General features: G+C 42.4%; 1 protein-coding gene across 3 annotated transcripts in view; it reads left to right on the top strand.

Annotated features, from left to right (window-relative positions):
- agrn (agrin) overlaps nucleotides 1-27543 on the top strand; it is a 255568-nt gene that overhangs the window by 160220 nt on the left and 67805 nt on the right. For all 3 annotated transcript variants that reach the window (XM_040152614.1, XM_040152616.1, XM_040152615.1), the window contains 4 exons: nucleotides 8705-8929; nucleotides 11095-11319; nucleotides 13981-14187; nucleotides 25473-25694. In XM_040152614.1, the coding sequence (XP_040008548.1) occupies nucleotides 8705-8929; nucleotides 11095-11319; nucleotides 13981-14187; nucleotides 25473-25694 (879 nt within the window). The remainder of the gene's footprint in view (nucleotides 1-8704; nucleotides 8930-11094; nucleotides 11320-13980; nucleotides 14188-25472; nucleotides 25695-27543) is intronic.

Raw genomic sequence — 27543 nt, 5'->3', positions numbered from 1 at the left:
AATACTCTGTTTATGGTGAAATAACACAAGCCGGACACTATTAAAATGCTGTTCTCAGTGGATTGAATAGGTCAGTTTCATAGTGTTTATCAGAATCACTTGACTGGTGATGCTGACCATATGTTTAATTTTTTGGCAACAATGTGAATGCTTTTTTGTTTACCATAATCACATTAGCTTCATCATAACTCTGTGAGGATTGTGATGACAGGCTGGTAAACACACACTCAGTGTCTGCAGTAATGATGCTTGCCAGAAAAGGAAGAGAATCAATCGAAGTTATTTTCATCTACTGTTTGCACTGAATGAATGCCAGTACTCTCTGCTCCTCCTGCAGCTTCATACTGCCTCTCCCTGTCTCTGTCTATCAAAATACCTGAAATTAAATTGTTGTCATGTTAAACAGGGTCCTATTTTGCAAGGCTGAAATGGGCTTACTCATTTGGGGTTTATCTGATTGCCATTGTGTGTGTGGCTGTGTGTGTGGGTTTGTGTGTATGTGAGAGAGAAAGAGAAAGAGAGCGACAGACAAAATTAGAAGTTCATAAACAGCACTTTGGTCTTTTTCAAAGGAGTTTTAAATTGTAATCCACAGGATCTTTGTTATTTTTTTAAATAAGTCTAAATCTTTGGTGCTTACAGTGGTATTTCTGCATTTGCTTACAAGAGATAATCTCTTGTTTTTTCAGATGATGAGGTTTCCAAAGCTGTTGCTGATGTTGTTTTAGGGTATTCCAAAAAATCACTTGAAATATAAAAGTCATGACTTAATGCACTGGTTCCTGAACATTTTGACCATTGATAGCCAAGCGATTAGCTACTGCATGAGCTGTGAGCAGTTCAACCAAACAGTTATGTTCCCTTGTCATATTCCTCCAGTTTAACAGTTTGTAGAATCCTGCAGCGGTAAAACTATTCAGCAGTTCATATAAAACTAGTGAAGATTGTGCAGAAATGTTTATCTTCTTCTCCAGTGTTGTCAATTGTTTTGTGGCCCCAGCGACCTTGTTGAGAACCACTGACTTTACAACAACCTTCATGAAACGGCTACAGATGTAATTGTTCTTATACCAGCTGGTGACAGAGCACTGTTGACCATTGATTTATTTACATGGGACTGTCAAAAAGAGAGATGAAGCAGTGTGAATTATCAGACTTTAAACGCACGTCTTTGAGTTTGTCATGCATTCATCTGGAGTGCGTGTTGATATTGTATGTCTTCATACGGATAAGCCTGTGCATGTTTTGAATACCAACACCTACTGTGACTGACTCTTTAGCAGATCAGAACAGCATATCGTTAGTTAGTGTTGATGGCAAAGGCCAAGTATGATTAGCCAACGCTTCGCTGCACATCAGTGCTGATTTTGGCTCCTCATCACCACCGGCTCCCGTTAATCCGGAGCTAATGAAAGGAAACTTGTGGCATATGCGCTCCTCAGCCCGCATGAGTCCCCGTACCTCTTTCTAGGGCCAGGATGACATTCTGGAACCATGTCGTCCTGATTTATTTCAAACCCAGCATCTTTTCATTTTGTTGTCACTTTTTTCATCACTTTTTGGGCATGGTGTTTTGCACATTGGATTTTTTTAGCTTTTAAACTATTATGCATACTAATGTAATTTCTCCTGTTTGGTGCTCTCAGTGAAGCTTTAGTGATGAAAACATTTCATCAGTGAACCATAGCCGTGGTATAAACGTTTGTTGTAATGCTAAATCTGCTAACTGGGTCTAATGAGTTTCATATCACTGCATTCCAGCCAGTTTTGCCTGGTGTAGAACTCGAGAACTGAAAACAACATAAATGCATTATTGACTATGTGTGATCCTGGCCTTAAATAAGTACACAAACAAGCAGTTAATAGTGTCTTTGACTGCGTTGCCTGGCTTCTTTTGGCAGTAAGATCTCCTTTGTTGCTTTCAAAAGGCCTCACCCTTAATCCAAGAGACACAACTCTTGGTACAAGCACTGACAGTTTTTCAATAGGTAATGCCGACCTTATCCCACGGGCTATTAAGGTGACAGGGAGGCCCCGAGGTTAAAGAGACTGTCCATCAGTTAGTGTTGTCTGTTCTTTCTTCTTATCTTTTATCTTTTAGCTTGCTTGTATGGATTACAGGTCTGAAATAAAGTGAGTTGTAACACTAACTGTGTGGATGGTTCGACACATGATGTATAACCACCCAGAGAGTCCTTTAGCAAGACACTGAGGGCACGTTACCTTGGCCTAGATAACTAAGTCCAAACCCAGGATTACTTCTTCAGTTTTCTAACAGGGGGGTCATCATCACAGCTTATTTGTCACAAGCAAGAATCCTTCCAACCCTGGATAGATTGTATAGTGAATTACATCATCATCACTTCCATGATGAGCAGCATTTTTATTAGTATAAAGGATAAGCAGTGATCCTCTCCTGTTGTTTTGGCACGGATATTTAAAAGCTGCATTAATCAATATTTTTATTTTTACATTGGATCAAATGATTATATGTTACTTGAAAGGAGACGCTTCTAGTAACAAACCCATGGAGAACTCTGACCCTACTCTGCAGTTCCCCTTTAGCTCATAGTGATATAGCATCTTTCAGCTCCTTGTTTTTTACAGCCTGCAAATTTACTTTTTGGTTCACTCTTAGAACTTTAATCAACTCCATTCCCATCAGCAGCAATCAGCTGTTTTTAGCAAAAAAGGCTCAGATAAACTGACTGTCCACTCCCTGCTCAGTACATAATAGCAGACAGACAAAGTTAGTGAATAGCCACTGACCATAGTGGCACCTTCAGCAACTGAAGAGCCAGATATTTTCCTCAGGAGGTTGATTGAAACCAAAACAGCTAAAAAGAGAATATTGGACTTCTTCCAGTGTCCAGTGTCCATGACTCAAAAATGATTGTCATGTTATCGTTGCTTCCTGTCTGCTGGATGTGGTGATAGAAAATTGTTTGCTTAAACAACTTCCAGTAAACATAAAACCAGATTTACCCAATGTAAACACAACTTTTATAAATGTTGTTAACTGAAGAATTAAAAGGCTTTCTGTGAAATCATGTGCCGCCCTTTGAAAGACCTGGATGTCTCTGTCTGTGTTTGTCATAAATGCCACATCCAGACGATTTAATCCCATCCTGCCTGCTTTCTGTCACTCAGCAGAATAAATTGGCCCCCTTTGGTCATTTCAGCTCCCCACCTGAGCATTACTGCATCTTTCATCGTGAGATATCTGCCACTGTAAAATGGCAGCTAAGAAACAAATTGGACTATTTTGGAATCATAAGACATTCCAACATTTTAGTATTTTATCATCTTTTATTTATATTTTTCTTACAACATTTATTTTTTTAGGTTGGACAATGTTATCGTCTTCCAAAATAAGTGCAGCAATTAAAGTCCCTCTTCTTTGTCCCCTTAAAAGGTTTTCAAGTCGCAGTTTTGCTTTGCCCAAACCGCAGACATTTGGATTGAAATCTGTCCAGACGAACACTATCCAACATACACTCACACAGCACTACTGTGCTGCGAGTGTGGCCAGCAGACTGGAGTGTGATGATGGTTTTTTCGTGGTTCATTTTCCATTCTCAAGGGTAAAACAGCAAGGCGTGCAAACGAGAGCAACAGCTGCAGTTCAATGGAGCTCTTTGAAGAAGTACATCAAACAAAGAAAATCATCTTCCAGCGATTGGCGTCACAGTAGAGAAAGTGAAGTGTGTGTGTGTGTGTGTGTGTGTGTGTGTGTGTGTGTGTGTGTGTGTGTGTGTGTGTGTGTGTGTGTGTGTGTGTGTGTGTGTGTGTGTGTGTGTGTGTGTGGACAGCATGTTGGAGAGGTGTGTAATCCTGGACTGTTAATCCTTTGGCCTTCCCTCAGTTTCTGCCTCCTGCTCTTCATCACTTGGTTTGGATGTCTCGTTGCACATTTTCATCCATATTTAGTTCTTGGATCTCTGTTTTTATTGATCTTGTCTGTTATCCTTGTTTATTTTCTTCTTATTGCCTTTCTCCTCGCTCCTATTCTGACCCTTTCGCTTATCTCACTTCTACACACTTCTCCATACCATCTCTCTCCTTCTCGGATTTAAGTCTTTCTTTGCTTGCTTGTCCATTCCTTTTTTTTTTATCCCAAGGGCACTTTTTTGAGGGCACTGCACAGTGTACCACATATATTTTACATTTTCACACAGAATTTGGTCATACACAAAAAAACAGAATGATATAATGTAAACATAAGGTGGCAAATAGAGAGGGATTTCGGACACAGCATGAACATTTAAAAGAGCAAATTTGAAAGCTTTCATGTTCTAGCTAGGTTGTATCAGCATTGAATTAATGATAAGAAGTAGCAAAATGGGTTATGTTATAGACCTTCCTTTAAGGGAATAGTTGAAATAGGAAAAGAAGTGGGAAACAACTATTGTTGAACTATTCCTTTACTGTGAATGTCTGAAGGCTTTATTGCGTATTTTTTCTCATTTTCTGCACTACTTTCATGCGGTATTTTTTCAACAACATTTTAACTCGGTCCCCTCATAGCTGTTTTCCTCTCTCTTCTCTTGTCACATTCTCTCTCTCTGTTTTTCTCTATCTGTCTCTCTCTGTCTTCTCCTTCTTCTCCTGCTGGTAATACATTTTGGGGGGGGGGGTTCTTGATTAGAAGTCACACTGCCGGTCCCTCCCCCCATAGTATCATTGCATGTGATTAGCTCCAACCCCCTGCTCCCTCCCATCTCACTACTAGCACAACAGGAAGCAACACACACACACACACACACACACACACACACACACACACACACACACACACACACACACACACACACACACCTATGCATGTATGCACAGAAAGATATACAGAAAAAGATATCACAAACTCACTTGCGGACTTATCTGAACTCCATGGCTGCCTGTAAACGTGCACTGGCATATATGAATACACACAATCTCCACACAAACACACACACACACACAGACACACACACACACACACACACACACACACACACACACACACACACACACACATCTGGTCTGCTTCAGGTGCTGTGGCAGCAGGGCACCAGGTAAAGCCAGCATGACGCTGACAGCTCCCTGTCCCTAATGAAGCATTAATAAATAAAGCAGAAAACAGTGGATCAGAGAGCAGCAGAGTCCCCCACCTGCCTGGCTGTCTGCTCGCTGCCAGGGGGAGAGATGAGAGGGGAGAGGATAACTGTAATCCCCCATCCTCCAAAACCCCTCTGCCCCACTTTTCAAATCACCTGCTTTTCAATATTGTGTTGAAGGTTCTGTACTTTGTAGCTTTCTCGAGTCTGATGTCAAACAAATACTCATTAAAAGGGACCTTGCATAATTAAACCACCACTAACGCTCAAGCAGCTCTGCAATGAGCTATACTGCTGGAAATGCAAAAGTTATTTTCTTTACAGTTTTCAGATATTTTCTAATATGTAAATAAATTTAGTTTCATTGGAAAAGTATAAATAGATTTGAGAAAGTGACTTAGTCTTGAGTCAAACGATGTGACAAGCTATGTCCACAGACTGACTGTAAAGGTGTGTTCAAATTTAGAGCAAAGTGAATTTTGTGAATTTGACTGCTGAAGTGTTTCTTGCACGTTTATTTGCCCCAACTGACAATGACAATGTAGGTCTAAACTGTAAAGATGTTAGCTGTAGCTAGTTAGCATGTCTGTTTGGATTGTGCCTTTCACGTATTTTTTGGACAGCTCATCTTTCTACTGGTCTACAAAATCACCAGGAACTCCTAATCTTTTGATTATTTTTCCTCTCCTTCCTGTCTTGTCTCTCTCCATTCATGAACAATGAATCTGTGTCTGTTGGTGTCCACTTTGCATTTTCTTTATATGCCATCAAAAAGCCAGCACTGCTAATCAGTTACTTGCTAGTAGCCATCTTACCTCTGCAGCTACACTACATAACAACCAGACTGGTATCCGTCGCAGTTTGAACCCTGATTTAGGCAGCGTTAAAGCGTTACATGCAGAGATGGTCATGTTTTACTCCTGATGTGTGAAAGAGTGTATTCAGGAGTCGCCGCAGCACGTGAATTCACCAATAGGCATGTGGGAGGCGCAGTCACAATACGTCCCTGATTGGCAGACAATGACTCCCCTCTGATTCATCCCATGATGAAGCAAACCTGCTGAGTGTAGATATTCCAGTAGGTGTGTCCATTCAAATGCTGCATGCCTGTGATGAGAAGAATTGGAGCAGTCGTTTGGAAAAAAGAAGCAATCAAATCCAGGTCCAGCTTTGATGGACTGACAGGAAGGAGTCCAAAATGCTTTTCAAAATAGCTGGACTTTAGAAAATGCAGTAGTATCTCTCTGTTTGTGCTGGAATGCCATTGCTTCAGTGTCACTTTGTGTCTTTATCTCGCTGTCTATCTATATCCTTATCTGTCTTTTTTTTCTCATTATCCTTGCAGTCAAAACCTCGCTGAGCTTTACTTCAGCGAGGGAGACTGATCTAATTGGCAGCGAGGATCATTCTAATTTAGAGATGCCAGCTCTGCTGACTTTTTCAGCTTCTCCTATTTTTTCCCACCTTTCACATGATAATAATGAGAAAATGTGCGCAAAAGAACTCCCTGAAGTTTGCTGTGGTGAGCAAGTTTTTTTTCTTTCTTTTCTTTTTTTTTTTAATCTGCGCTTGTTACACCGATCACATTCGCCCAGGCAATTTGCCTGCTTGTCTGAGTCTGAGAAGGGAGGTTTATCTGCACCAACACCCCATCGAGGCTGCGCTTCGTATCCAAATTGGCCCCTGTTAGCATTTAAATCAAGAGCCCCCACCTCCCCTTCCTATTCTACCTAACTCTCGTGCCCCTATCGCCCCCACCCCTCATTGCCTGTCAACACACCAGCTTCGCTCAGAGGAAAGGAAGGTTGGGTAGAGAGAGAGAAAGCCCGGGCTATTATTTAATGAGATCAAGAAGTGTGTGGAGGATGCTGTTTACTGTCGCAAAGCAAACGGGCCCCTCTCTGCAGGCGAGGAGGATAACTGGGCTTCCTCCTCATCTTCCTGCTCTTCTTTAGTAGCTGTGACTGCCACCACCACCTTAACAATCACCATTTCACAGAAACCATAAGCGCTCTGACGAGGCGATTCTTCTTGTATACCTCCTTCTCCCACTCCCAAGAGCAGGTGTATCAAAACAGTATGGCTTTGAAGGCTAGTTCTACAATTTTATAAGTGTAGATTGTGTAGTAAAGTGTAGCTTGTGTGTAACTGCTGTTGCTGTGACCTTTTACCTGCTCTGTGAGATACAACAAGGTTGTTACTGCGGCGCTGTTTCCCACAGGTCATCAGTGTCTCATTGTTCATATGATTAGACAAGAATTGGAGGCCAAGTGTCACAATCACTATCTGGTCCACATTGGCAGCCATTTAGCCACCATCAGTGGCTCACAATTACTTATGATATCAGTAATTAGTCATTTTCCATCCATCTCCTTTAGTTTAAGCTATAATTTAGTACTTTATTTTGGAGTCAGTCTCAAAGTTCCTCGTGCAATACAGCACAGATAGAAATTTGAAAAAAAGTGTTTGTTAACGAGTCTAACGCACCAAAGCTCAAAAGGACTTGACAGGAGAGAGTGGAAAAAGAAAGGGGGGGGTCATGAAGATGAGGAAAGCAAGGTGGGGGGATATCCTTTGATCAAGAGCGCTCCTCGCAGGAGTCCTGTCTCCTTACACATTCATAATATATTTCTGCACACATTCCAGGCTCTCAAGGCAGGGCCATACCATCCTGGAGGGAGGTATTGAATTTCTGGGGGGGAAAAAAAGAATCTGAAAACACGCTCCGTTTTCTTTAAAACGAGAAGGGGTGAAAGAAAAAACCAAAACAAAATGCACAGCAAAGACTTTGAGATTTATGCACTCCAGTTGAAATTAAATTCATTGATGTTGGTTGTAACAAAAGAGGGGATAATATCAAACAGGGGTGAGTATCTATTCTAACACTGGCGGGCTTAGGAAATGAGAGGGCTGCTTGGCTTCTGTCTCATGGGAGACCATGTTTGTCCATGACAGTCATAAATATGTATCATGCTGCAAGTTGACAGTGATTGTAATCTGATGACCGCCTTTTGTCAAGCTTATGAAGCCCAAGCAAAGCCCCCATCAGTGGCGAACACAGGCAAAATTAAAAGTTGCACCCTCTCCTATCATTGAAATGAGTCACTCAGCGTCAAGTAGCATTCTGTTTAATTAGGGTGGAAACAAAGACCTTGGGGGGTGGGGGTAGTACTTCTCTCCTTTTTCCCTCCTCTCGCTCAGTCTCACTTGTAGAAAAGTAAATATTCAGAGGGTCGCTTTTCAGCCGTGGCGATTAAAGCATGCCCAAGCATAGCAAAAGAGAATGTGTTATGAATGCAAAGCTCCTGTTTCAATTCACTCTGCGCTGCGAAATGAAACACAACTTGTTTGTACAAGTAGACAGCTGTGACAGTGCGTTCTTACCCAGGGGTGTCAAGTAGTTCTTCAAACCCAGAATAACTGTGCTGGGCTTCCAAAAGTGCACCAGTAGCCTCTTGAATAAGGTGGCCTGTCATACATGATGCACTCCAGTGTACAGTAGCAGTGAGTGTCCTGGAGTGCAGCTGGTTGACAGGTACACTCTTCAATGTAAGAATTCCTCTGTTTTTGACTAAATGTTGTTTTCATGTCTCTCCCTGTCCCTGCAGCTCTGAAGGACCCCTGCACTGAAGTGATCTGCAGCTACGGCAGCACCTGTGTCCAGTCATCAGATGGTTTGTCGGCTAAATGCATGTGCCCCCTTGGCTGTGAGGGCAAGCTTGAGCAGACAGTGTGTGGCAGTGATGGAAAGGACTACCGCAACGAGTGTGAACTCCATCAGCACGCCTGCAAGAACCAGAAAAACATACGTGTGCAATACCAAGGGCACTGTGGTGAGATATCTCTCTGTCATGTATTTTTAAGAAGTTTTTTTTTTTATCATTGATCGATTCATTTAGTCTTATTAAGTGTCCGGCAATTGTGAAAAGTGCCCATCTTGATTTTTCTGAGCCCAAGATACCATCTTCGGATTTGTCTGATATTGAATATGCAATGATATAAGGTAAAAGCAGAAAACCCTCACATTTGAGAGAAGCAATTCTTTGTGAATTTTTTCCTGATAATTGACTCAAATGATAAATTGACTACGAAAAAGCTCCAATTTTCTTTCTCCTCTCTGCTCCTCTCTTTTCTTTTTTTCACTTTATTTACTACCTCTGACTTATTTTTTCTCCCTCACATACCCCACTTATTTACCTCTGCTAATTCTCATTTTTAATTCAGGCTGTGTTGCTTCGTAAAGGTACTCCTGTGGTGTGAATTGTTGTTTTCTCTAAGTAGGTCTTCAGCGCTGTCATTTTTGTCGGGCCCGGTTTTTTTGCTCATCCTTGTTATCATCAGGCGATGGTTGTTTACTCCCAAGGTGCTTATCTTTGAGGGTTTCTTTTTTTGTGGTGAGCCAGATGGAGGGTATGAACAGCAGACACAAACTCTGTGTCTTAGCAGTGGGAGCCTCTGGGAGTGAGAGCAGGGTGGTGGGCAATGAGAGATGGATGTGCAGCTCTGCCGGCGGAAGGTTGGTCGTATAAATCCAGCCTGAGTCGGCCAAAGTGACCCAAGGTGCCCCATCCTCCCTGGGGAGGGGCGAAGCTCAAGGGGCCAGTTGGAACTGATGGTCCTCTAAATCTTCCTATAGCCATTCTAAAGCCTTGGCTATTTCAAGTTGGTGGCCCTAGCCAGACAAATGCAGTTGATTTATCCACACTGCTACTTTTGGACAGCAAACAGGCCATTCTTTTTGTAATTACCCTACTTGCTCAGCTAGAGGAAAGCCACGGATCCTGGAAGCTGTTCTTCTCAATTAATGGGAGGTAATGGTCTTTCCCACAGATAATGGTCTGGCTGGCGGGTGAGGCACTGCCTTATGCAGACACTGCATGCATTACAATAAAACCCCCGTTTGCTTGGTTGCTAGTCTCTGCAAGCCTTTGCATTGTGCTGATAGAGAACAGTCTGAGGCCTGGCCAGAACTGGCCGTGGTCACTCCGCCTCCCAGGCCTCCACTGCCAAACCGCTCTGTCCCATTTCATGTTCCCGCATTGCTGCTCTTTGTACACCTGCCAGAGGTCTTTGGAATCTATTTCCCCTTATTCTCTCTTTCTCATTCTCTTTCTCTTCCCTCCTAGTCCTTTCCCGATGATAGGGTGTTTCATCCTTGGTGTCATTTGAATGACTTGCCGGCAGTTTGGCAATGATCTAATATGTCATGGTGCTACATAAATCCTTTGTCTTCCCACATGCTGAAAGCATGGCAAGGAGGATAAAGCCTGGGCTCCTGTTTCAACAACCCCGCCCCACACATCCACAAACCAATTCCATTATGATCACAGACTGATATGGCCGATCGTGCCAGACTGACACTCCCCTGGAAGGAGAGAGGTGCCAGGGAGCAAATCAAACCGACAGCCTCTTCATCCATTTCCTTGTCTCCCCTTCACATCCAAGGTCCCTCTCTGAGCTGCCCTCAGCTGCTGGCTTACTGATAATATCTCTGGAGCAGCAATAATGGAGGGTCATGTCTCGTCTTCTCCTCTTCCCATTCTTAGTCTCTTCTCTTCTCTTCTCTTCTCTTCTCTACTCCGCTCTCTGAATCTACTAGACTAATATTTTCAAACAAACAACAGTTAATGCATTCAGCCTATACTGAATTAATTATTTGGCCTGAAAAATGTACGTAAAAACGTAACAAAGCTAACGACCTAACAGGGGCTTTACAATGGAAGTAATTTAACAGTTTCCAGTTTTGAATCAATTAAGCAAGGACATATCATATCCTGTTACATTTTTACTGTGTTTTTTCTTTTGTCAAGGTATTGTTGTTCAATTTTTCCACAGAGGAAAAGATGGACAAGGAGATGTTTGTGATTAAAGCTTTCTTACTCAGTCCCCCTGGATCTAATTAATATAAACAGCAAAAACATTTTCCAAATCAAATTGTACTCCATACTGTGCAAATATGTACTGCAGTACATATTCATGAATGCCTGTGTCTCCGCAGACCCGTGTAAAGACAGTGAGAACAGTCTGAACACAATGTGCCGGGTGGAGACTCACACCCGCCAGACCCTCATCTTTGGCCTGCCAGAGTCATGCCCACCAGGAAATGAGCCTCTGTGTGCCAGCGACGGGCAAACCTACCCCAGTGAGTGCGCCATGACGGCAAGGGGCATGCAGAAAGGCATCAAGCTCAGGAGGATCCACGCAGGACAATGCAGAAAGCTGGGTAAGGACAAGCTTTGTGGTCTTTAAAAGTCATGGAAAATTACGAGTCGTAGAGAGATCTCATGAAAAAGACAAGGAACTGGGGTTACATTTAGTGCTTCAGTATACAGCTTTTAAGATTCATATTCCGAAAATCTTGGAAAACTGTCTTTGATATAGCACACAAATGAGTAAGAAACACCTTACACAAAGAGCTTAAATATACTGGGCACATACATGCCTCCACATACATGTTCTATGATTCAGTGTTCTGGCAGATTCTCCGCTCTTCGTCTTGTTATTATCCTGATGAATGCAAGATGTGGTGAGACAAAATTGAAACATTACACTGAAATAGGACTATAAATATCTGTGTATGTACAGTATACGAGAAGTAGCCGATTGGCATATTTGTCACTTTGGTGTCCCCCTGCCCCTCTATTAGTCAACTCCCTGATGACGTCCTCCTCCTGTTAATTTGCATGACTTTCTTTTGTTGTAGTAGCTGTGACTTGTCTGTGCTTTTTCCACCAGTCACAACCTGACAGCACACCCACAGCAGATACTGTAGGTGCACACCCCATAATCGCCCTAGATTAAATCTTTTCTCACCCACTGTTCTACTGCATTAACATGTAGAATGTTCATGGTCTGCTAGTACTACAAGAACATGTTTTAATTTAGACAAACCACCTCTAAATATTGAGATGGTTTTTAAAGGGTTGAGCAAAATGGTCTGGAAAAAGACGAACTAGATTGTAATCAAAACACAGTCATGAAGTATCTGCACCACATTGTCATATAGGCAAGCGTTCACATATTTCACACGATTTCTGTCCAAGATTTGAACCGGCATGGGTGAACTTGCATTAAAATCTAACTCTGTAACTATATTCCACTCCAAGGCACAGAGATAAATGACTCTAAGGTCTCAGGATCTGTACTGTATCCATGCTAGCAGTAACCTCCTCTAGCCTGATAAGAGCCTCCAGGGCTGTTATCTGTTCTATTAGAACACGAGGTTTAAGCCTTAGTCAACAAAGAGCTGTCAGCTTTTACTGTACATCTGATAGCCATCGGAGGAAATCCAATTTTCCCGCTGTGCTGTCGGTGGGGCCTAGCGAAGCCATGGCTGTGTTGGTTTATGGCAGTGATGTGCGGAGACCCCCAGCCATATACGGAGGCCTCTAACAACACCAACGACAAGAACAGATCACTGCTGGAGACCCTTTGGTACACGCAACAATGATGGCCGATGCACACTTCTTTGACACACCCTGGTTCTCCCACCTGCTCTGCCTGACAGGCTGATGGAGGAGTGTGAGGGTTTAAAATTGCACAAATCCTCTGTCCAAGTAGCACTGTGAGGTTGTGTTTGCATGTCAGTATGTGCGTGAGGATGTGTGCATGTGTGAGCAAGTGAATGAAGCCCCCCCGTCTGCTGCGCCTTTTTTCAAATGAAAGAATAATTCAATTTGAAACAGAGATCCATGAAATCATATCCCTAAGCAAATTACAAATTGGTAACTAATGAAAATGGCCATTTCGACTTGTAACCATGACATTGCACATCCTTGTAGCCCTCTCACTCAGATACAGCAGTGATGTAATTAAGTGAGGCATGACAGGCTTTTAAAGAAAAGAGAAAAAGGAATTGAATTGCTGTACAAATTTGATCCACTGATCAGGAATGAAATAAATTCGAAGCCTAGTGAGCGCCTCCAGAACAGAGGCCTGCCTCAAATTGGATTTTCTCACTTCAATGGCAAATTTGCCATTTCACATTACCAGTATTTCTTTCTTTTTTCTTAATTTCCGGAGTAGATTTCTGCTTAGTGAGTCAAATTGTAATGAATATAATAGTTCAGACTCTAACTTGACCCTAAAATTAAATTCTTGAGTTTGAGTTCCCCAATTTTATTGAAGTTATTGGGGAACTTTATAATTAAAGTTAGATGGGAGCTTGGCAAACCTGATCTCAGTCAGTCAGTTGTCCTGGGTTACATCAACAAAGAATATACATATTTACAGCAGCCACACACAAAAATAAATAAAAGATCCAGTCCCTTGTGTTGAAAGAGCAATAATTTCTGTCACAATGATAAACTTCTCTCCCAGCTGCAGAGAATTCCGATTAAGTTTTGCAAAAATCATGATGTTACTTTAATGAAGTAAACAAATGTAATTGTATTTTCTATAGTCGTGAACGGGCCCTTAAATTCTACTTTGAATGACTAGTAATTGTAGCAAACATATTCATTTCTGATGTGTTGTTAGCTGTTTCAGGTATTTCCAAAAAAGGCTTAACCTCTGCTGCTGAAAGAAAAGCTTTTACACGCACTACCAGTGACATCAGTCTACTCTAACATGTAATTACTGTTTGGATGAAAATTGATTTATTTCCCCATGGCTGGACCAGCAGTGTCAAACAGCAGGAAGAACAATCAGTTCTCTGTCAGTACTCTACTAGCTTGAAATGTTTTTGGTTTTTTTTATGCTTGCTGAGTACTTCTGTTGTCCTTTCCTCTATGTTGATCAGTCACACTGTTACAAAAGCCTTATCAGTGTCTGTACAGAGCATGGGTTAGGGTTATAGTTAGGTTACCCCTGAATAGTTCTAAGGAAGTATAGAAAACGTACAGATGCTGGATTCATCTATTTTTTTACCCGTGTCCCTTTTCAGAGGAGTGTAAGGAGGAGTGTCTCTTCAACGCTGTGTGTCTGGTGGAGCAGCTGAACGCCCGCTGCTCCTGCGATCCCATCGAGTGCGACGGCACCTACAAGCCCGTGTGCGGCAACGACGGCCGCACCTACACCAACGACTGTGTGCGACGCAAGGCAGAATGTTTGAGAAAGACCCTCATCCCCATCAAGCACCCAGGGCCCTGTGGTGAGTGGAGCTGGAGGATGGGAAGGAGGGGTGACGGCTCATTTGGGGCATCACAAGAACTAATGTTGTTTACTCTCAATCCCTCTCTTCTCCTGTGTCTTTTTCTGGTAATTTTTCATACCTATTCAGAATGTTGGTCCTTGTGTATCAACCAAGCCAACTGTATGTATGTCTGTACTTAAAGCTTTACTGAAAAGTCTGAAATGTCTGGTTCGGGAATGCTCTCTGAAGCGGGTGTTGGCGTAACTCAAACAGACAGGACGTGTGTGCCTTCCTTATAAAAATCTTGCCTACACTTCACCTCCCATTCATCTCCTCATCCTTGTCACGCTTCATCCCTCCATCTCAAACACACACAAACATACAAAAAATGAAAGCCCACCTCCATATTTCATTCATCCGCTGTCTTCTACTCCTTCACTAGTCTTCCACTTCGGTGGCTTTTCTCAGTTTTTCCTCCTCTGTTTTTGTCTCTTTGTCCTGTGTGTTGCTTTTCCTTGTATAAAAAAGCTATTCTTTCTTGTTTCAGTGCGTCAGTCAGTCTGTCTGTCTATCTTTGTCCATGTGGCCGTCTTCCTGGCTGTCTGGCTGCAGGTGGAAAGTGGGGTCACCCAGTGGGCGACCTAATCAGGCGGATTCTGAGGGGTGAAGCCCTTCCACTTGCCCCGTGTGGACCTAACAGGAGGGGTCTTGTACTGCTGCCTTTTTCCTCTCAGTCCTTGTGTGTCTCTGTGTCATTAATGTGTTTTCCTACTGTTTACCCTACTGCAAAGATTTGATCCGTGAGGTTGGAGAAGTCTTCCTCTCTCCCTGCTCTGTGTTTTATTTCCTGTCTAACTGAAAAAGCTGTTCCTAACTGCCGAAGCACTGCACACCTCTGACTCCTTTCTTTCTGCATGCAGTATTGCACGCCAGCTCCTAACCTCACTGCCTCCCAAACGGTCCCTCTCTCCAGTCTCCATCAGGACTGTCTCATAAAAGCTTGCATCTGCTTGATGAATGCACAAAGCTCAGTTTTTTACCATTTGTGACCATAAAAGCTGCACTAGAGTTGCAGTTTAACTGCATTTTTTCAAATCCATTTGAATCCCTTATATCCAGTCCTTTCAGTTCTACTTTTAACTCATGTGAAAAAAATACTCAACTTAAAAAAGTTTACGACTAGGCGAGATCTTGAACCATCTTAGCTGGCAGAGAAGGTAGAAAGACTACAGTTTTTGGGGTAGCCTAATTAGTGTATTATATTTAGCTGCAACCTGCAAATGAAATGTGCAACAATAGATATGACATTTTAGTTAAATATATGTCTGACACATTGAAGAAATATGCACAGACTGCTTATTACAGCACAGCTTATTTTTCACCAGTTACTTTCTCCACAGACTGGAGGTCCTTGTTCAGAAGCGGTAAATTTGTAAGCTCAAATCATAGTTCCCAACTCCAGAAATTGATGCAATCCAATCAGAAAGGTTGTTTCAGGTGGTAGCTTTGCATAAGCTCTGGCTAGTGGTGTGCGTATTAACTACAAAGTAGAAAACCGCCATGAGTTGAATTTTGGTATTTAGGTAAGTAACTCATGGTGTTTGTGTTTATTAGCTACAGCTGATATCATCTGCAGCTGGTGACATTTGCTGTTTTAACCAGCAAAAGCAACAGTCAGCACTCTCTACAGCCTAAAACATGTGGGACAATGCTGCAGCACACAGTTTACATCCAATACCATCGTTCAGTGCCAAAGCAGGGCGGGAGTGGTCTTTTATGTAGCAGGCCAGAAAGTAAGGGGATGGATGTCAGGATGGTGGACAGACATGAAGCTCATCCAACCCCCGTGCAAAAGACAGAAGTTTGTGTCCCGTGGCAGACCAGCAATTAATGTTCACTTTTTTTTTAACCTTAACCGCAGTCAATCCCTAACCTTAATCAGTTGTTTTAGTTCCTTAACCTCAGCCAGAGTTTACTTGCCATAACCATGATTGTTCCCTAAGCTTAACCATACTGTAGCTGCCGCATTCAGATTTTGGAAAAATAAATAATTCTTAAAATGTAAGCAAAGAATGTTAAAAAAAAAACATTGTCTTTGAATATAATTTGGGGTTTTGCAGAATCGCCCAAGTATCAGCATTCTGTCTGGTGAAAGTAAGAAGCCTGCTACCTGAATGTGTTGTAAATAGCTGGTTTCTAATAAAAAAAGAATGAAGAGGGATAAGATTTAATAAGAGATTTGTCAGGCTGTAAACTTAGCAAATGTTATTAACCCAGAACCAAACCCTTAGCTGCACACATTTCAATAAATGTGAAATGTGAAAACAGTTGGCAGAATTTCAAATGATATCATAAAAGGTCCATTTTGCACTTGCCGTTGTGTTAAAGGGTTCATACACCCAATTTAACACCCACATTTTTCGTTTGTTTGGTTTTTTTTTTTGTTTTGGTTTTTTTTTACACAATCACACAAGTACACATTTTTTCTGTCAAAAATACTGTTTTTAATGGATGTTCTTTAAAGCTCGTATATTTTCTTCAAAAATACACTTTTTGTCCGGCTTGTTCCCCATCCACCAGTATCCTAACAACCCACGTTCTTGACTGATCTGAGCTTAACACCTCTTTCGCTTAGGTGTACTTTTTATCTTAGTATTTTTACATGTGTATTTTGAGACATAATATATACAGTTCATTTAGCCAGGTGCTTCTCGGCTCATTTTTGGAGGTGATTTTGATGTCTCATCTTAGGGCAATTTCCTACTGAACTGGAAGCATTTTTGCTATTTCCTGCCACACGCCCGATAACCCAGCATGCATGATAAAGCTTGAGTAAACTGCTCGCGCTGTTTTGTGTCACATTACCTCAACAAATCCACACAACAGACGTGTTTAATTTTGTCCAGAGTTTCTGTCCACATTTTCATTGTTGTTGTAACACAAGCCAATAAAATGAGAGAGAACAGTTCATCTTCCAGACGTGGGGGTGGACCTGAACACCAAAGCTATCTCCATTTGTCAGCATCAGGAGGCACTAGCACTCATTAGCATTATTCGTCCGGCAGAGCTGCACATAAATTGAGTGGTGGCAATGGCAGTACAAGTGCTTATGTGTTTTGCCCTTTTCCATTGTTTCTGGCAAGTAGTGTCTCACTCCTACCCCTTCCCTCATTCTAGTTAGTTCTTTTACTTTCTTTCTCTCTCTTCATCCTTTCTCCCTTCCCCTGTGCATTGCAGCCATCAGCGACCGGTAGTTGTTTTTTTTTAATGCATTTTTATTGACATTTGCATATTTTTCAAAACAGAGTGCCACAAACGCCAGCCCTCCCCGACCCGATTCAGTTTTAATTAAACATCAAAAGAGGCAAGCGTAGGTGCCCACTGAGACTGTTGGTTTAGTCAGACGGAGTGAAAATGTGTGTGTGTGTGTGTGTGTGTGTGTGTGTGTGTGTGTGTGTGTGTGTGTGTGTGTGTGTGTGTGTGTGTGTGTGTGTGTGTGTGTGTGTATGTGTGTATACATGTTAGAACTTTCTTTATTTCTTTGTGCCACATGTTCTTTTGAAGTGTTATTTTGTTTTGTTGCGTTTTTTTTTTTTTTTTTTTTTTACTGACAATGAGTTAGTAGTACTGAGTCTAAATAAGATTTAGGTCCCTCTCTGTAGTAGCACTGCCTAAAGGGCTTAAACGATAACCCTGACAGACACCCAGGGGATGCATGCCGTATGTGTGTGTGCGTGTGTGTCTTCCTGTCTTGTCAGAGATCAATCAATAGCCCCTACCGATCACGCCACAGGAGACGTGTGAGACACACTCTTCCATTGTGCTCTATTGTGCTTGTGCTCTGACAGTGACTGGAATTGTCAAAAGACATCTGCACAATGACCACCGTGTCATCGTGGTACACACACCGACTTCAGGCAGAAAAAGTTTCACATGTCTGAAAAGGAAGAGTTTGATAAATTAGATTATCATTACTTTATAAATAATGATCTCTTTTCTCGTTTCATTGGCTGAGTGGTGCGTGGGGCGGGGTGATCGATTGCCCTGCCACTTGTCAAACGGATGAAATTCCCCAGTTCTGACACTGTCGTAAATCTCTTTTCATGTGGGCGCCTAATGTCACCCCTCCCTTGTCGGTACTCACCCTCACAAAGAATCGTCATGCAAAGAACCCACATGTCTTTAATGTCCTGACTGCTGTCCGCCGCAGAAAACAATTTGATTGATATCTAAAGCTCTTCAGTTTAGAGATGCTGACGCAGAATCAGATGTCATTTAACTGATTAACTTACATCCAGGAGCAGTCGCAAATCATTAAGATGTCCGAGAAAATGTGAGCCAGTGAAGGATTTGCTGGAAGTGAATCACAGCGGGCTGCTGGGAAGGAGGGTGAATAGGTCTGCAGCCCTGGATTCTGAGATGGAAGATAAGAGTCCTGTGACACTGCGAAGTTGTTTGTCATAACCACACAAGCACTATTCCACTGTTGAAAAAGTATCATCAGTTGCTTGTTTTTTTGTTTGTTTGTTTGTTTGTTTGTGTTACTGTCGGCTTCCATCATGTTTGCCACAATGATGATTGATTGTGCTGTAATTATCATTGTCTACTTCACTATAGCGTTTTTACCATGTTGCTGCTCCAATACACACACACACACAAAGCCAGCTACAAGAATTGATTAAAACATTATTTCAACCTCACACTTCAATGGAAACTGCTTTCAACCACTGTATGATTAAAACGTGAGAAAATATCCAATGTGGTTAATTTGTAATTGATTGTAAATCCGTACAGATGGTTTCGATTACACGTTTCATTGCGTGGAACATATAAACAATATTTTTAGGCAATGAAATCCTGTTTTTCCTCTCCTTCCCGTATGATGTCAGCACAAAAGGGTACTAGCACAAACTAAACAGGGAAGTTTGCTTGCAGCATGGGCTATTGTAGTAGAAAGGTGGAAATTGCTATATTTAGAGGAACAAGCACTTGAGTTACATTGGCACCCTAATGTTTTCAAAAGCTTTTATTCTGTCCATTGTATCCCATATAAATGATTGGTCAGTTTTTATGAAAATTGGCACTAAAAAAAATCCATGAACAAATTTCAGGGTCAGTACAACTATAGTCACTTAGCTTTAAATAGGGTTGGGTACCGAATCCAACGCTTTTAAAGATACCAACCAAATTACGTTGGTAGTACCAACACGTTAAATCAAACGGTTCCAAATTTCGGTACCTGAGAGCGCATCTGGGTGAGAGAGTAACAGTGTATAGAGAGTAACAGAGAGAGCAAGACTAACGTGTCTAACCCCTGCAGCTTCTTCAGGTCATAGTGAGCCAGGGCAACGGCGGGCCGAAAGTGTGGTTACTCTTTTCAAAGTTGACGCAGACAAAGCTTGCTACAATGTATGTGATGTGAAATGCAAAGCTGGCCAGGGCAACATGTCTAACCTGAGGAAACACCTGGTCAAACACAAAATATATCTAGAGCTGATGAGTGACAGGCTGGCGGTCGTAGAGACAGGTTTGGGAGTGGACAGGGAGGTAGGGAGGGGTTTTATTTTGTGTCGCGGATAAATTGTTATAAATAAATAACACAATGTTATAAACAAATAACGATGTCGAATTTGAGAAGTTTACCAGTACCAGGTACTGGTACCGCAGCGGTTCAAATTGAACAGTACCGAACCCTAGCTTTAACCTATAAAAATGTAGGATCAAGATGACCTAACAGCTTATCCTCACCATATGCCAAAAGAAGTATATTTGGGATGCTTTTACAAAGGCTCATCAGCCGAATTTTGATAGTTAAACTGTGATGTGCTGATGAATTTGGCAGGCAAGAAAAAGAAAGAGGGCTACATCTCTACAGTGCTTTCACCAATAATGATCAAAACTGCTGTGGCTTGTCAACTCCTCATTGTACCTTTGTGTAATGTACTCTGCTTAATGTGCTTTTGCTTGGCCCCTGGATTTACTGCCTGCAGCTTTATGAAAAGATTGGAGCTGCTGTGTGAGTATTCCTTTGTTGAAAAGTCGTTATTAACTCACTGTTTAGCGTTGTCCCTGCCATGTGTGTGTAACGGACAGCAGCGTTCCCAGTAAACTGAAGCTGCAGAAAGCTTTACAGTGAAGAAAGAGACAAAATGTGAAAGTAAACTGATCTGATAGTAAAAGCCGAAAAGAGAACATAACAGGGTTTATAATTGTTAAGAAAACAGGCATTATTCTGAAGTTCACACAGACTTCCACTGAGGGGCAAAATCAAAAATAATTTCAAAATAATTATTTTTTATTAAATTCAATTATTTGATATCAGAGAGGCAAGGCTGTGTTTAAAATTAATTACATTTACAATGAAAATGTACCATTAAAACTTTGCTTTCTTTTTTAGTACTGGTACAAGTTGTATCACAGTTTAACTCCTGCCCAGAGGTTACTTTCCACAGCTCCTATAGTCAAGCTATTTTAGGGCATATTCAGTAGTCCTTTGAATCAATGGAAGTAGCTGCAGGAGTCTGAAGTGGCTCACCATAACCGCCTGGAGCCTGTTGACGTACTGGCCTCAAGTCTGGTATTAGAAGAATAAGAAGTGGAGAGGGGTTTTTACTGTAAATTGGTAGTTACGCTGTTCATAAACTAGAAGTACAAGCAGCAGTGTGACTTTTGAGGGCTTAGAGGAGGATAATTCTGTAAAATCACTAAAAGAAACACAGTCTAAGAGGAACGCACTGGCAGACAAACTAGGATTGAACAAATGAAAGAGCTTTGCAGAGACAAATTCTCTATTCAAAGCTCTTTTTGTCATTCCATGTGTACACAGCTGAATGTGTGTGTGAGTGCATGATTGCAAGCCCAGAAAAACACATGCAAGTTGTTACTTGAAATGTGCTGCCTGTCGCCTCCGGAGGTTAACACAGAATCACTCAGCGGCAGACACATTGTCATTGACAAAGAGCTCTGCAAAGCAGGAAGGGAAAATCAGTCACCTTAGGTGTCAAGACTCTGTGTCGAATATTTTGTCATTTGCATGTTTATTTGATGAGCATCTCCGCCTGTGCGCTGACACGCAGCTGCGGTGATTGGACCCACAAAAAGTTGTGGAGCTTGAGTATGTAAGTCAGCCCGAGATCACCACTGCTTTTTTTCCTAATCAAGTTAATTAGAGGATGTGCCATGGGAGCCAGATTGACAGCGGCCAGGGACCGGCGGTCCACTTACTGTGGCCCGCAGGCTGTCGTCGTGCAGACATTGCAGAGAAATGTGGGTCAGCAGGGTGTCAGAAGTGACTCAAGGCATTGTGGGTGTTACACGCTGTCGGGCTATGATCAACCACGCAGTTTTTCCAATTTATACATTATTCATTTCATTTTCTGTTTCCTCTGAGCCCTTCTTCATGTTGTAGCTCCTGACTCGATTGGAGATGCAGTAGATATCGAGCCTTGTCGTTCCATTTTTACTGATGTTTTCTTTTGCGTACATCCGTCTGAGATATCTTCATGATCATTTTTTAAACTTCCTGTGGCGCACACACCCCAGTGATAAAATCACTTGTTTGGTTTAGACAAACAATGCTTAGATGTCATCTCACCTCTGATAGATACATGTCACAAGATCAGGGATTCCAGCTTGTCTTTCTTCTTCCCCCTCACTGTTTTTGGTTTTCTCCATTTTGAAGAGCAGCACATTCTTAGTTGTAAATGCACAAAGAGGCTTCGACTTACCTCCTGCCTGTGATAAGTATTCATTGGTAGACAGACACAGCCTGCGGGTATGCCTTTTGCTGTATGCTAATATAGCCTTTTCTCTGCACCTCCCTTTCCCTCGACTAATATGATACATAAATGTTTTTAATGCGAGGGAGGCAAAGGGAATCAGATCAAAGCCCCGCAGGTTAAGAAACACAGAAGGCGGGGCTTGCTGCAGATTGGCTGTGCCCCATTGGAGTCCTGTGTTGTAATGGGTTGCAGTTGTAGGTAATTCTTCCTGCCAGTTGGCTACTACAAGCATCACCTGGATTACACTGATTCACTGCCCTGGATAATACAGGGAGTGATTTGGAATTGCACACGGACCTGAGGGGAAAAGTCCAATTAGCATATGTATGAGCTGAACGGAGATGGGAGGAAGCTCTAGCCAAAATAATCTCCCAGCATTTCACCAACATGTTACGGGGGGTTAACAGTGTACGCCTGCTTACTGCAGCAACCACACAATCACAGCCAGAGTCCTGCCGGAGCTTGCTGTGCCATCACGCCGATCTAATGAGGGGTTGTTACGCTTTAGAAGTTACACTGTGGCATCCTTTCCGCTTTACCCGTCAGATATCACCACTAAGCCGGCGGTAATGATACTTCAGGCAGATGGGTAAGCAGATATCAGAACATCAGAGGAACGTGTCTTCTCAGTATTCGACATGGCCAGCCTGGACCTCTGCTGGGGTGAGTTGACACAGCACGGCCTAACCTGAAGTAATCCCCTCCGAGTCCGGAAGCAGGGCAGTGCCATTAAAATACCACTCTAATTAAAATAGAAAAGTTACACAGCGGCTGGCAGGAGAGGATACAGACTGAGGTGACACCCAGAATGTAAAGTCCTCTTAACCAGTGGGGTGGTACAGAAACAGAGCTGAGTGCACACTAGAAGAAAAGAATCCTTGACTAGAATTTTTATTTTATTTTATTTTATTTTATTTTTAATTTTGCTGTTTCTCCTGACTTTTCCCCACTGCCACAGCAGACCACTCACTGCACCTGCTCAGCCACTAAAGCCATTTTTTGGCTTATGTGTTTGGCACTACAGATGTTCCCATTCAACAGACAAGCCAATTTAAACCTAGCAACTTTGGTTTACTCTGGACCTACCTGAGACAAACACTGATACATGCATGGAAAGATGGATTTAAGTGTTTGGGAGAAGACCAGAGAGAGAGAGAGAGAGAGAGAGAGAGCTGAAACAGGCTCGTGAACATCCCACAAGCCTTAGTTGTGACAGGCTGCCATTTCAAAGCTTCTGCCTGCATCCAAGAGAGAGTAAAAAGACAGCTTCAGTTTTTAACTGTGTCATAAGATTTTTACACTTGGGGAGTTTTGTCTTTTTTTTTTCCTTACACCCTCTCCAGTTAATAAATCAGGCAGAAATTTTGCCCCCCAGAGGTAGAGGATGATAAAAAATTAGTTTTGGAGGGGAATTCTTTCATCTTTTTTATGTGTGCGAAACAAAAAGAATGGGAGACAAAGGCGTTATCAGAGGCTGCAGCTGTGTTTTAGGAGCCTGTCCTTGGGAAGTGGGCTGGTGAACTTTTATGGAGGCCAAGGTTGTATAGTTAAGCTTGGATCACAGGCTTACGACACACACTCACTTGCACACACACACACAAGGCCTTGAAAAGAGATCAGGGAGAATCAATTGTTTTTGAAGCTGTACCAAATTAAGCAGAATTGAACAGCTTACATATTTATGTGGCACCTTCAAGCTTTTTTTTAAATAGCAGCTTGGCATCTAAACACAGAAAATCAATAGCATTCCACCTTCTAATCTGAAACATTCACTCTTCGTTAGTGGGAGAGTATGTGTCCTTGCTCGAGATCCGGAAAGATTTTTTCAAATTGTTTGTTCAAATATAGCCACAATTTGGTAGGAAAAACAATAGGAGGTAGTGGCCAACCTATACGATACCTTCTACTTTTTGTTATTTTAAAATCTTTATTGGTGAGGATTGGTCTTAACATGTCCAGGTGACATTGATCCTTACGTCACATACACTTTCCATCGTCTTAATCAAACAACAAGCTAATTACATCTGTCTGTGTTATCAGTTGATAATTCACTCCAGCATTAATGCTTTGAGTAGAGGCACCACTGAACGCTTCTGAGCTGATAAATGAATCATGGGGCTGCAAGCACACCAAGTTTGCCCCCTGTGATGCCATCTAATCCCATAATGGTCACGATAATGATGGAGCCATGGGTGGTGTCATTACAAGGGGCAGTTTCCATGACAGCACCCCCACCCCTCTAGACGTAGAGTAGACTATAGAAAGGAAGAAGTTTTGTTTGACTTTGGGTGTAAAATGCACCTCTTTCAGTTTTCACCAGTGTCAAAAATTATTTGATGCCTCCGTCGGCTTTTTCCTCTAATCTGCAGACACACCACATTTAGCTGAGTGATCCATCCCTCATGCGTGAAGCTTTCCAAATGAAAATCACTATGGAGCCAGGTTATCGTCTCTTGCTTACTTCTGATAACGGAGCGTACACTATCCTACCTTAAGGCCTCCATTTTTTAACCATCAAGCCAAGCCCTCCATACTGACACACAAACACTGGCACCCTGTCTTAGTATACACAATGCCACGTAATATTTTCATTGACACATAAAGCTATAAAGAATTGATTGAGTCAGGGTGACAGGCTGTGATCAAAGGATTGTTCATACTGTTTTTTCAAGTTTCCCCTCTCTCCTGATCAAGTCAGGTTATATCAGCTCAGCCGCTGCCTCTACCGAGAATCATAGGTGCAAAATCAAGTCCTTGTTTAAATGAAGTCATGCTGGAGCTAGTTCGGGAGAGGGAGAGACTGAAGCAGACACCTCTCTGTGATGTTCACATTTCATATCTGCCTCTGCCCAGGAGCTTGCCATTTTTAAATTATTAAGCAGAGGGCTCTTTCTTCTCTCCACCTGTTACTTTTTTCTCTTTCTCCATTCACTACATTTTCTCTCTCTCGTTCTCCTTCACATGCTCTTCCTTTTCTTCTTCCTCCATGTCAGTTCAACCAGCTTTGGCAGAAGCAGTGGCTCTCACTGAGATGCAAATGGCAGCCTTTGAAGGGGCACATTGGGAACGTCAATTAATCCAGGCGTTTACTCGCCTGAAAAAAAGAGAGGCTGTGCAACCATTGTTCGTAGGCTGTTTCATCTCTATTGTGCTAGAGGGCCATGTTTTTATCCGCTGTCCTCATGCCACCGGATTTCGGCGGACTCTTCAAAGAATCACGATATATTACGATAGGCACAAAGGCGAGGAAATGACATAGGAAACTGAGGGAGCAGAGGTGTGGCAGGAATAGGGCTGTATTGCATATTCCATCATATCACTTCTCCTATCCAACCCCTTTCTAACACCAAAACTTCAGTTCACCGTATAGCTATACTCTTAACTTACCTCCCTGTCACCTATGCCCTTTCCAGCCCCAGACCTTTCTCCAACCTCTACCTTGTATTCTTCCGATTTCTCAGCTACCCTGCTAAGTATGACCCTCTAACTTTGCTCTCTATCTCTTGGGCGGTCGGCCTTTAGATCTCAACGTGCCGAGCCCGTGCTTGGATAAGGTGTGCGATCATGGGGCGATGTGCGTGGTCAAGAACAACGAGCCAGTTTGCGAGTGCCCTGAGGCCTGCCCACAAATGTCCGACCCAGTGTGTGGATCCGACGGTCACAGCTACGGCAGCCCCTGCGAGATGCGAGCAATGGGTTGTGCCCTTCAAAAGGCCATCCACATCCAGCATAAAGGACCCTGCGGTGAGTATCTGAGCAACAAAACAACACAAAACTAAAGTATTCTGGCAGCCTATTTATGAATTGCATGTGATTGTCATGTTCATATCTTATGTAGTCACATCACACCATACAGTTCACTTACAGTGCAGTCATGAAATCACTATGAAACGGCGTGAATATTACTCATAGACAGGAAAAGATCTCACATTGAATTTAGCTCAAATTAATTATCCTACATTACCCAAAGGAAAAATGATAATCTACAGATGGTAACAACTAACATATATGGAGTTATATTTATGTGTGAACCCCTGGTGCTTCCCATTTTAAATCCAACAAAGTCAAAACAGTACTTAATGCAGCTTCGGGGCTCTTAAGGAATTTCCTGATCCCTATTTCATTACTCTTCATCTCTTCCCTCCTGCTCTTCTTCAGCCCTTCTATACCAACACCAAGACTGCTTGTTTCAAGTGAAAATGCACTTTCCTCCCAGAGAAAGAGCACAGAGCATTCTTGTCTGTATTTTGCTTCATGAGTCACTTGGCTTTGTCTTGCAGTGTCAGAGTATCAGCTAGTCATTAGAGCTTCAAGTGGTAAAAATATTTTCAGATCCACTATGAAGGCACAAAGCCATACCGACTGATTTTTACAACTTGGTAAACCCAGTTACTGAATACTCTTGATGGCTTAATGCCATCTTGCAAGCCCAGTTTTCCTATGAAGTCTAATTGGAGAATGAGTATACTGCTTTGTCTAAGTTCAAGCCATTGGCACACACTGGGCAGAAGTACAGCAGTTATTAGCCCCGTGGCCCAACTCTCTGTTACCTCATTCACTCAGTTTTACTAGAATAGTTTTATCTGCGTATTTAAATCAGTGGCCTGTGTGGTGCTGTGTTTGTGGATGAGCTGAGCAGTTAGCAGGATGATCAGTACAGCTGAATTAGTCTCACTTTGCTGGTATGAAATTGCACTCTAAAGTGTACAAACAGTTTATGGGTTGAGTTTTTTTGTACGAGCTAGTCTGATTGTTTTGTCAAATGAATAGTGGTTTGAGTTTCTTTTCATACGGAGTAGATGATGGGGTTAGTTGGAGAGGTCCTACATGGACTGTTTTTCCTCTCTGCCTAGCCATGTATTGCAGCTGTCATCTTTCCCTCCCAACCTTCTCAAAATTGAAATCCAGCGTGTAAGGATGTGTGGCAACAGGAAATGGAGTGAGAGCATGTTTAGTTGGTGGGCAGGCAGGCGGACTCAATTAGGTGCGCTGCACTGCAGGTAGATGGCAGGCCTGTCGGCCCAGGGTGTTTCTGCAGTAATGAATAGTCTTTATTTTAAAAAGCGAGAGGCAGAGTGAGCTGGCGGAGTGGAGGGCCCTGTCTGTAATCCAGCACTATGGATGGGTATTGGCTCCCAAAGGAACAGGCCTGCGTCAGCGCAATGGTGCCATAAAAATGCTGAGGCATTGGCTTGCCAGGCTCGAGCCAGCCGAGGAATGATGGCAATGATAATGTGGGTTATTTCTGGGCTGTTTGCACAGCTTTGCAGGACTTTATTCAGCACCATAACAACTGACTGACTTAAGCTATTATCTCACCTAATTATCACAGGCTATTCCCAACAAGAATATACTATACATGTTTATGGAGCAGAAGAGGAGAGAGAGGAGAAGAACATATGCTGCCTTCAGGTGGTGTTGGAAGTATCAGAATTAAAAGTTGAAGCAATCGAAGAAAGCGGTGAATACAGTTTTCTGTGTAACCTAGGTACCGGAGTAACCCCATACTCTTAATTGGCATTGTTGCATATCTAGATTCATTGCTTTAGTTTTCTTTTTTTTTTATTGACACACTAATTATTTGCCACATTTT

This window comes from Xiphias gladius, chromosome 18, assembly GCF_016859285.1.
Source record: "Xiphias gladius isolate SHS-SW01 ecotype Sanya breed wild chromosome 18, ASM1685928v1, whole genome shotgun sequence".
NCBI classification, from domain to species: Eukaryota; Metazoa; Chordata; class Actinopteri; order Istiophoriformes; family Xiphiidae; genus Xiphias; species Xiphias gladius.
Note: the sequence above shows the minus strand (reverse complement) of the source record. Positions and strands in the feature narration are given on the sequence as shown.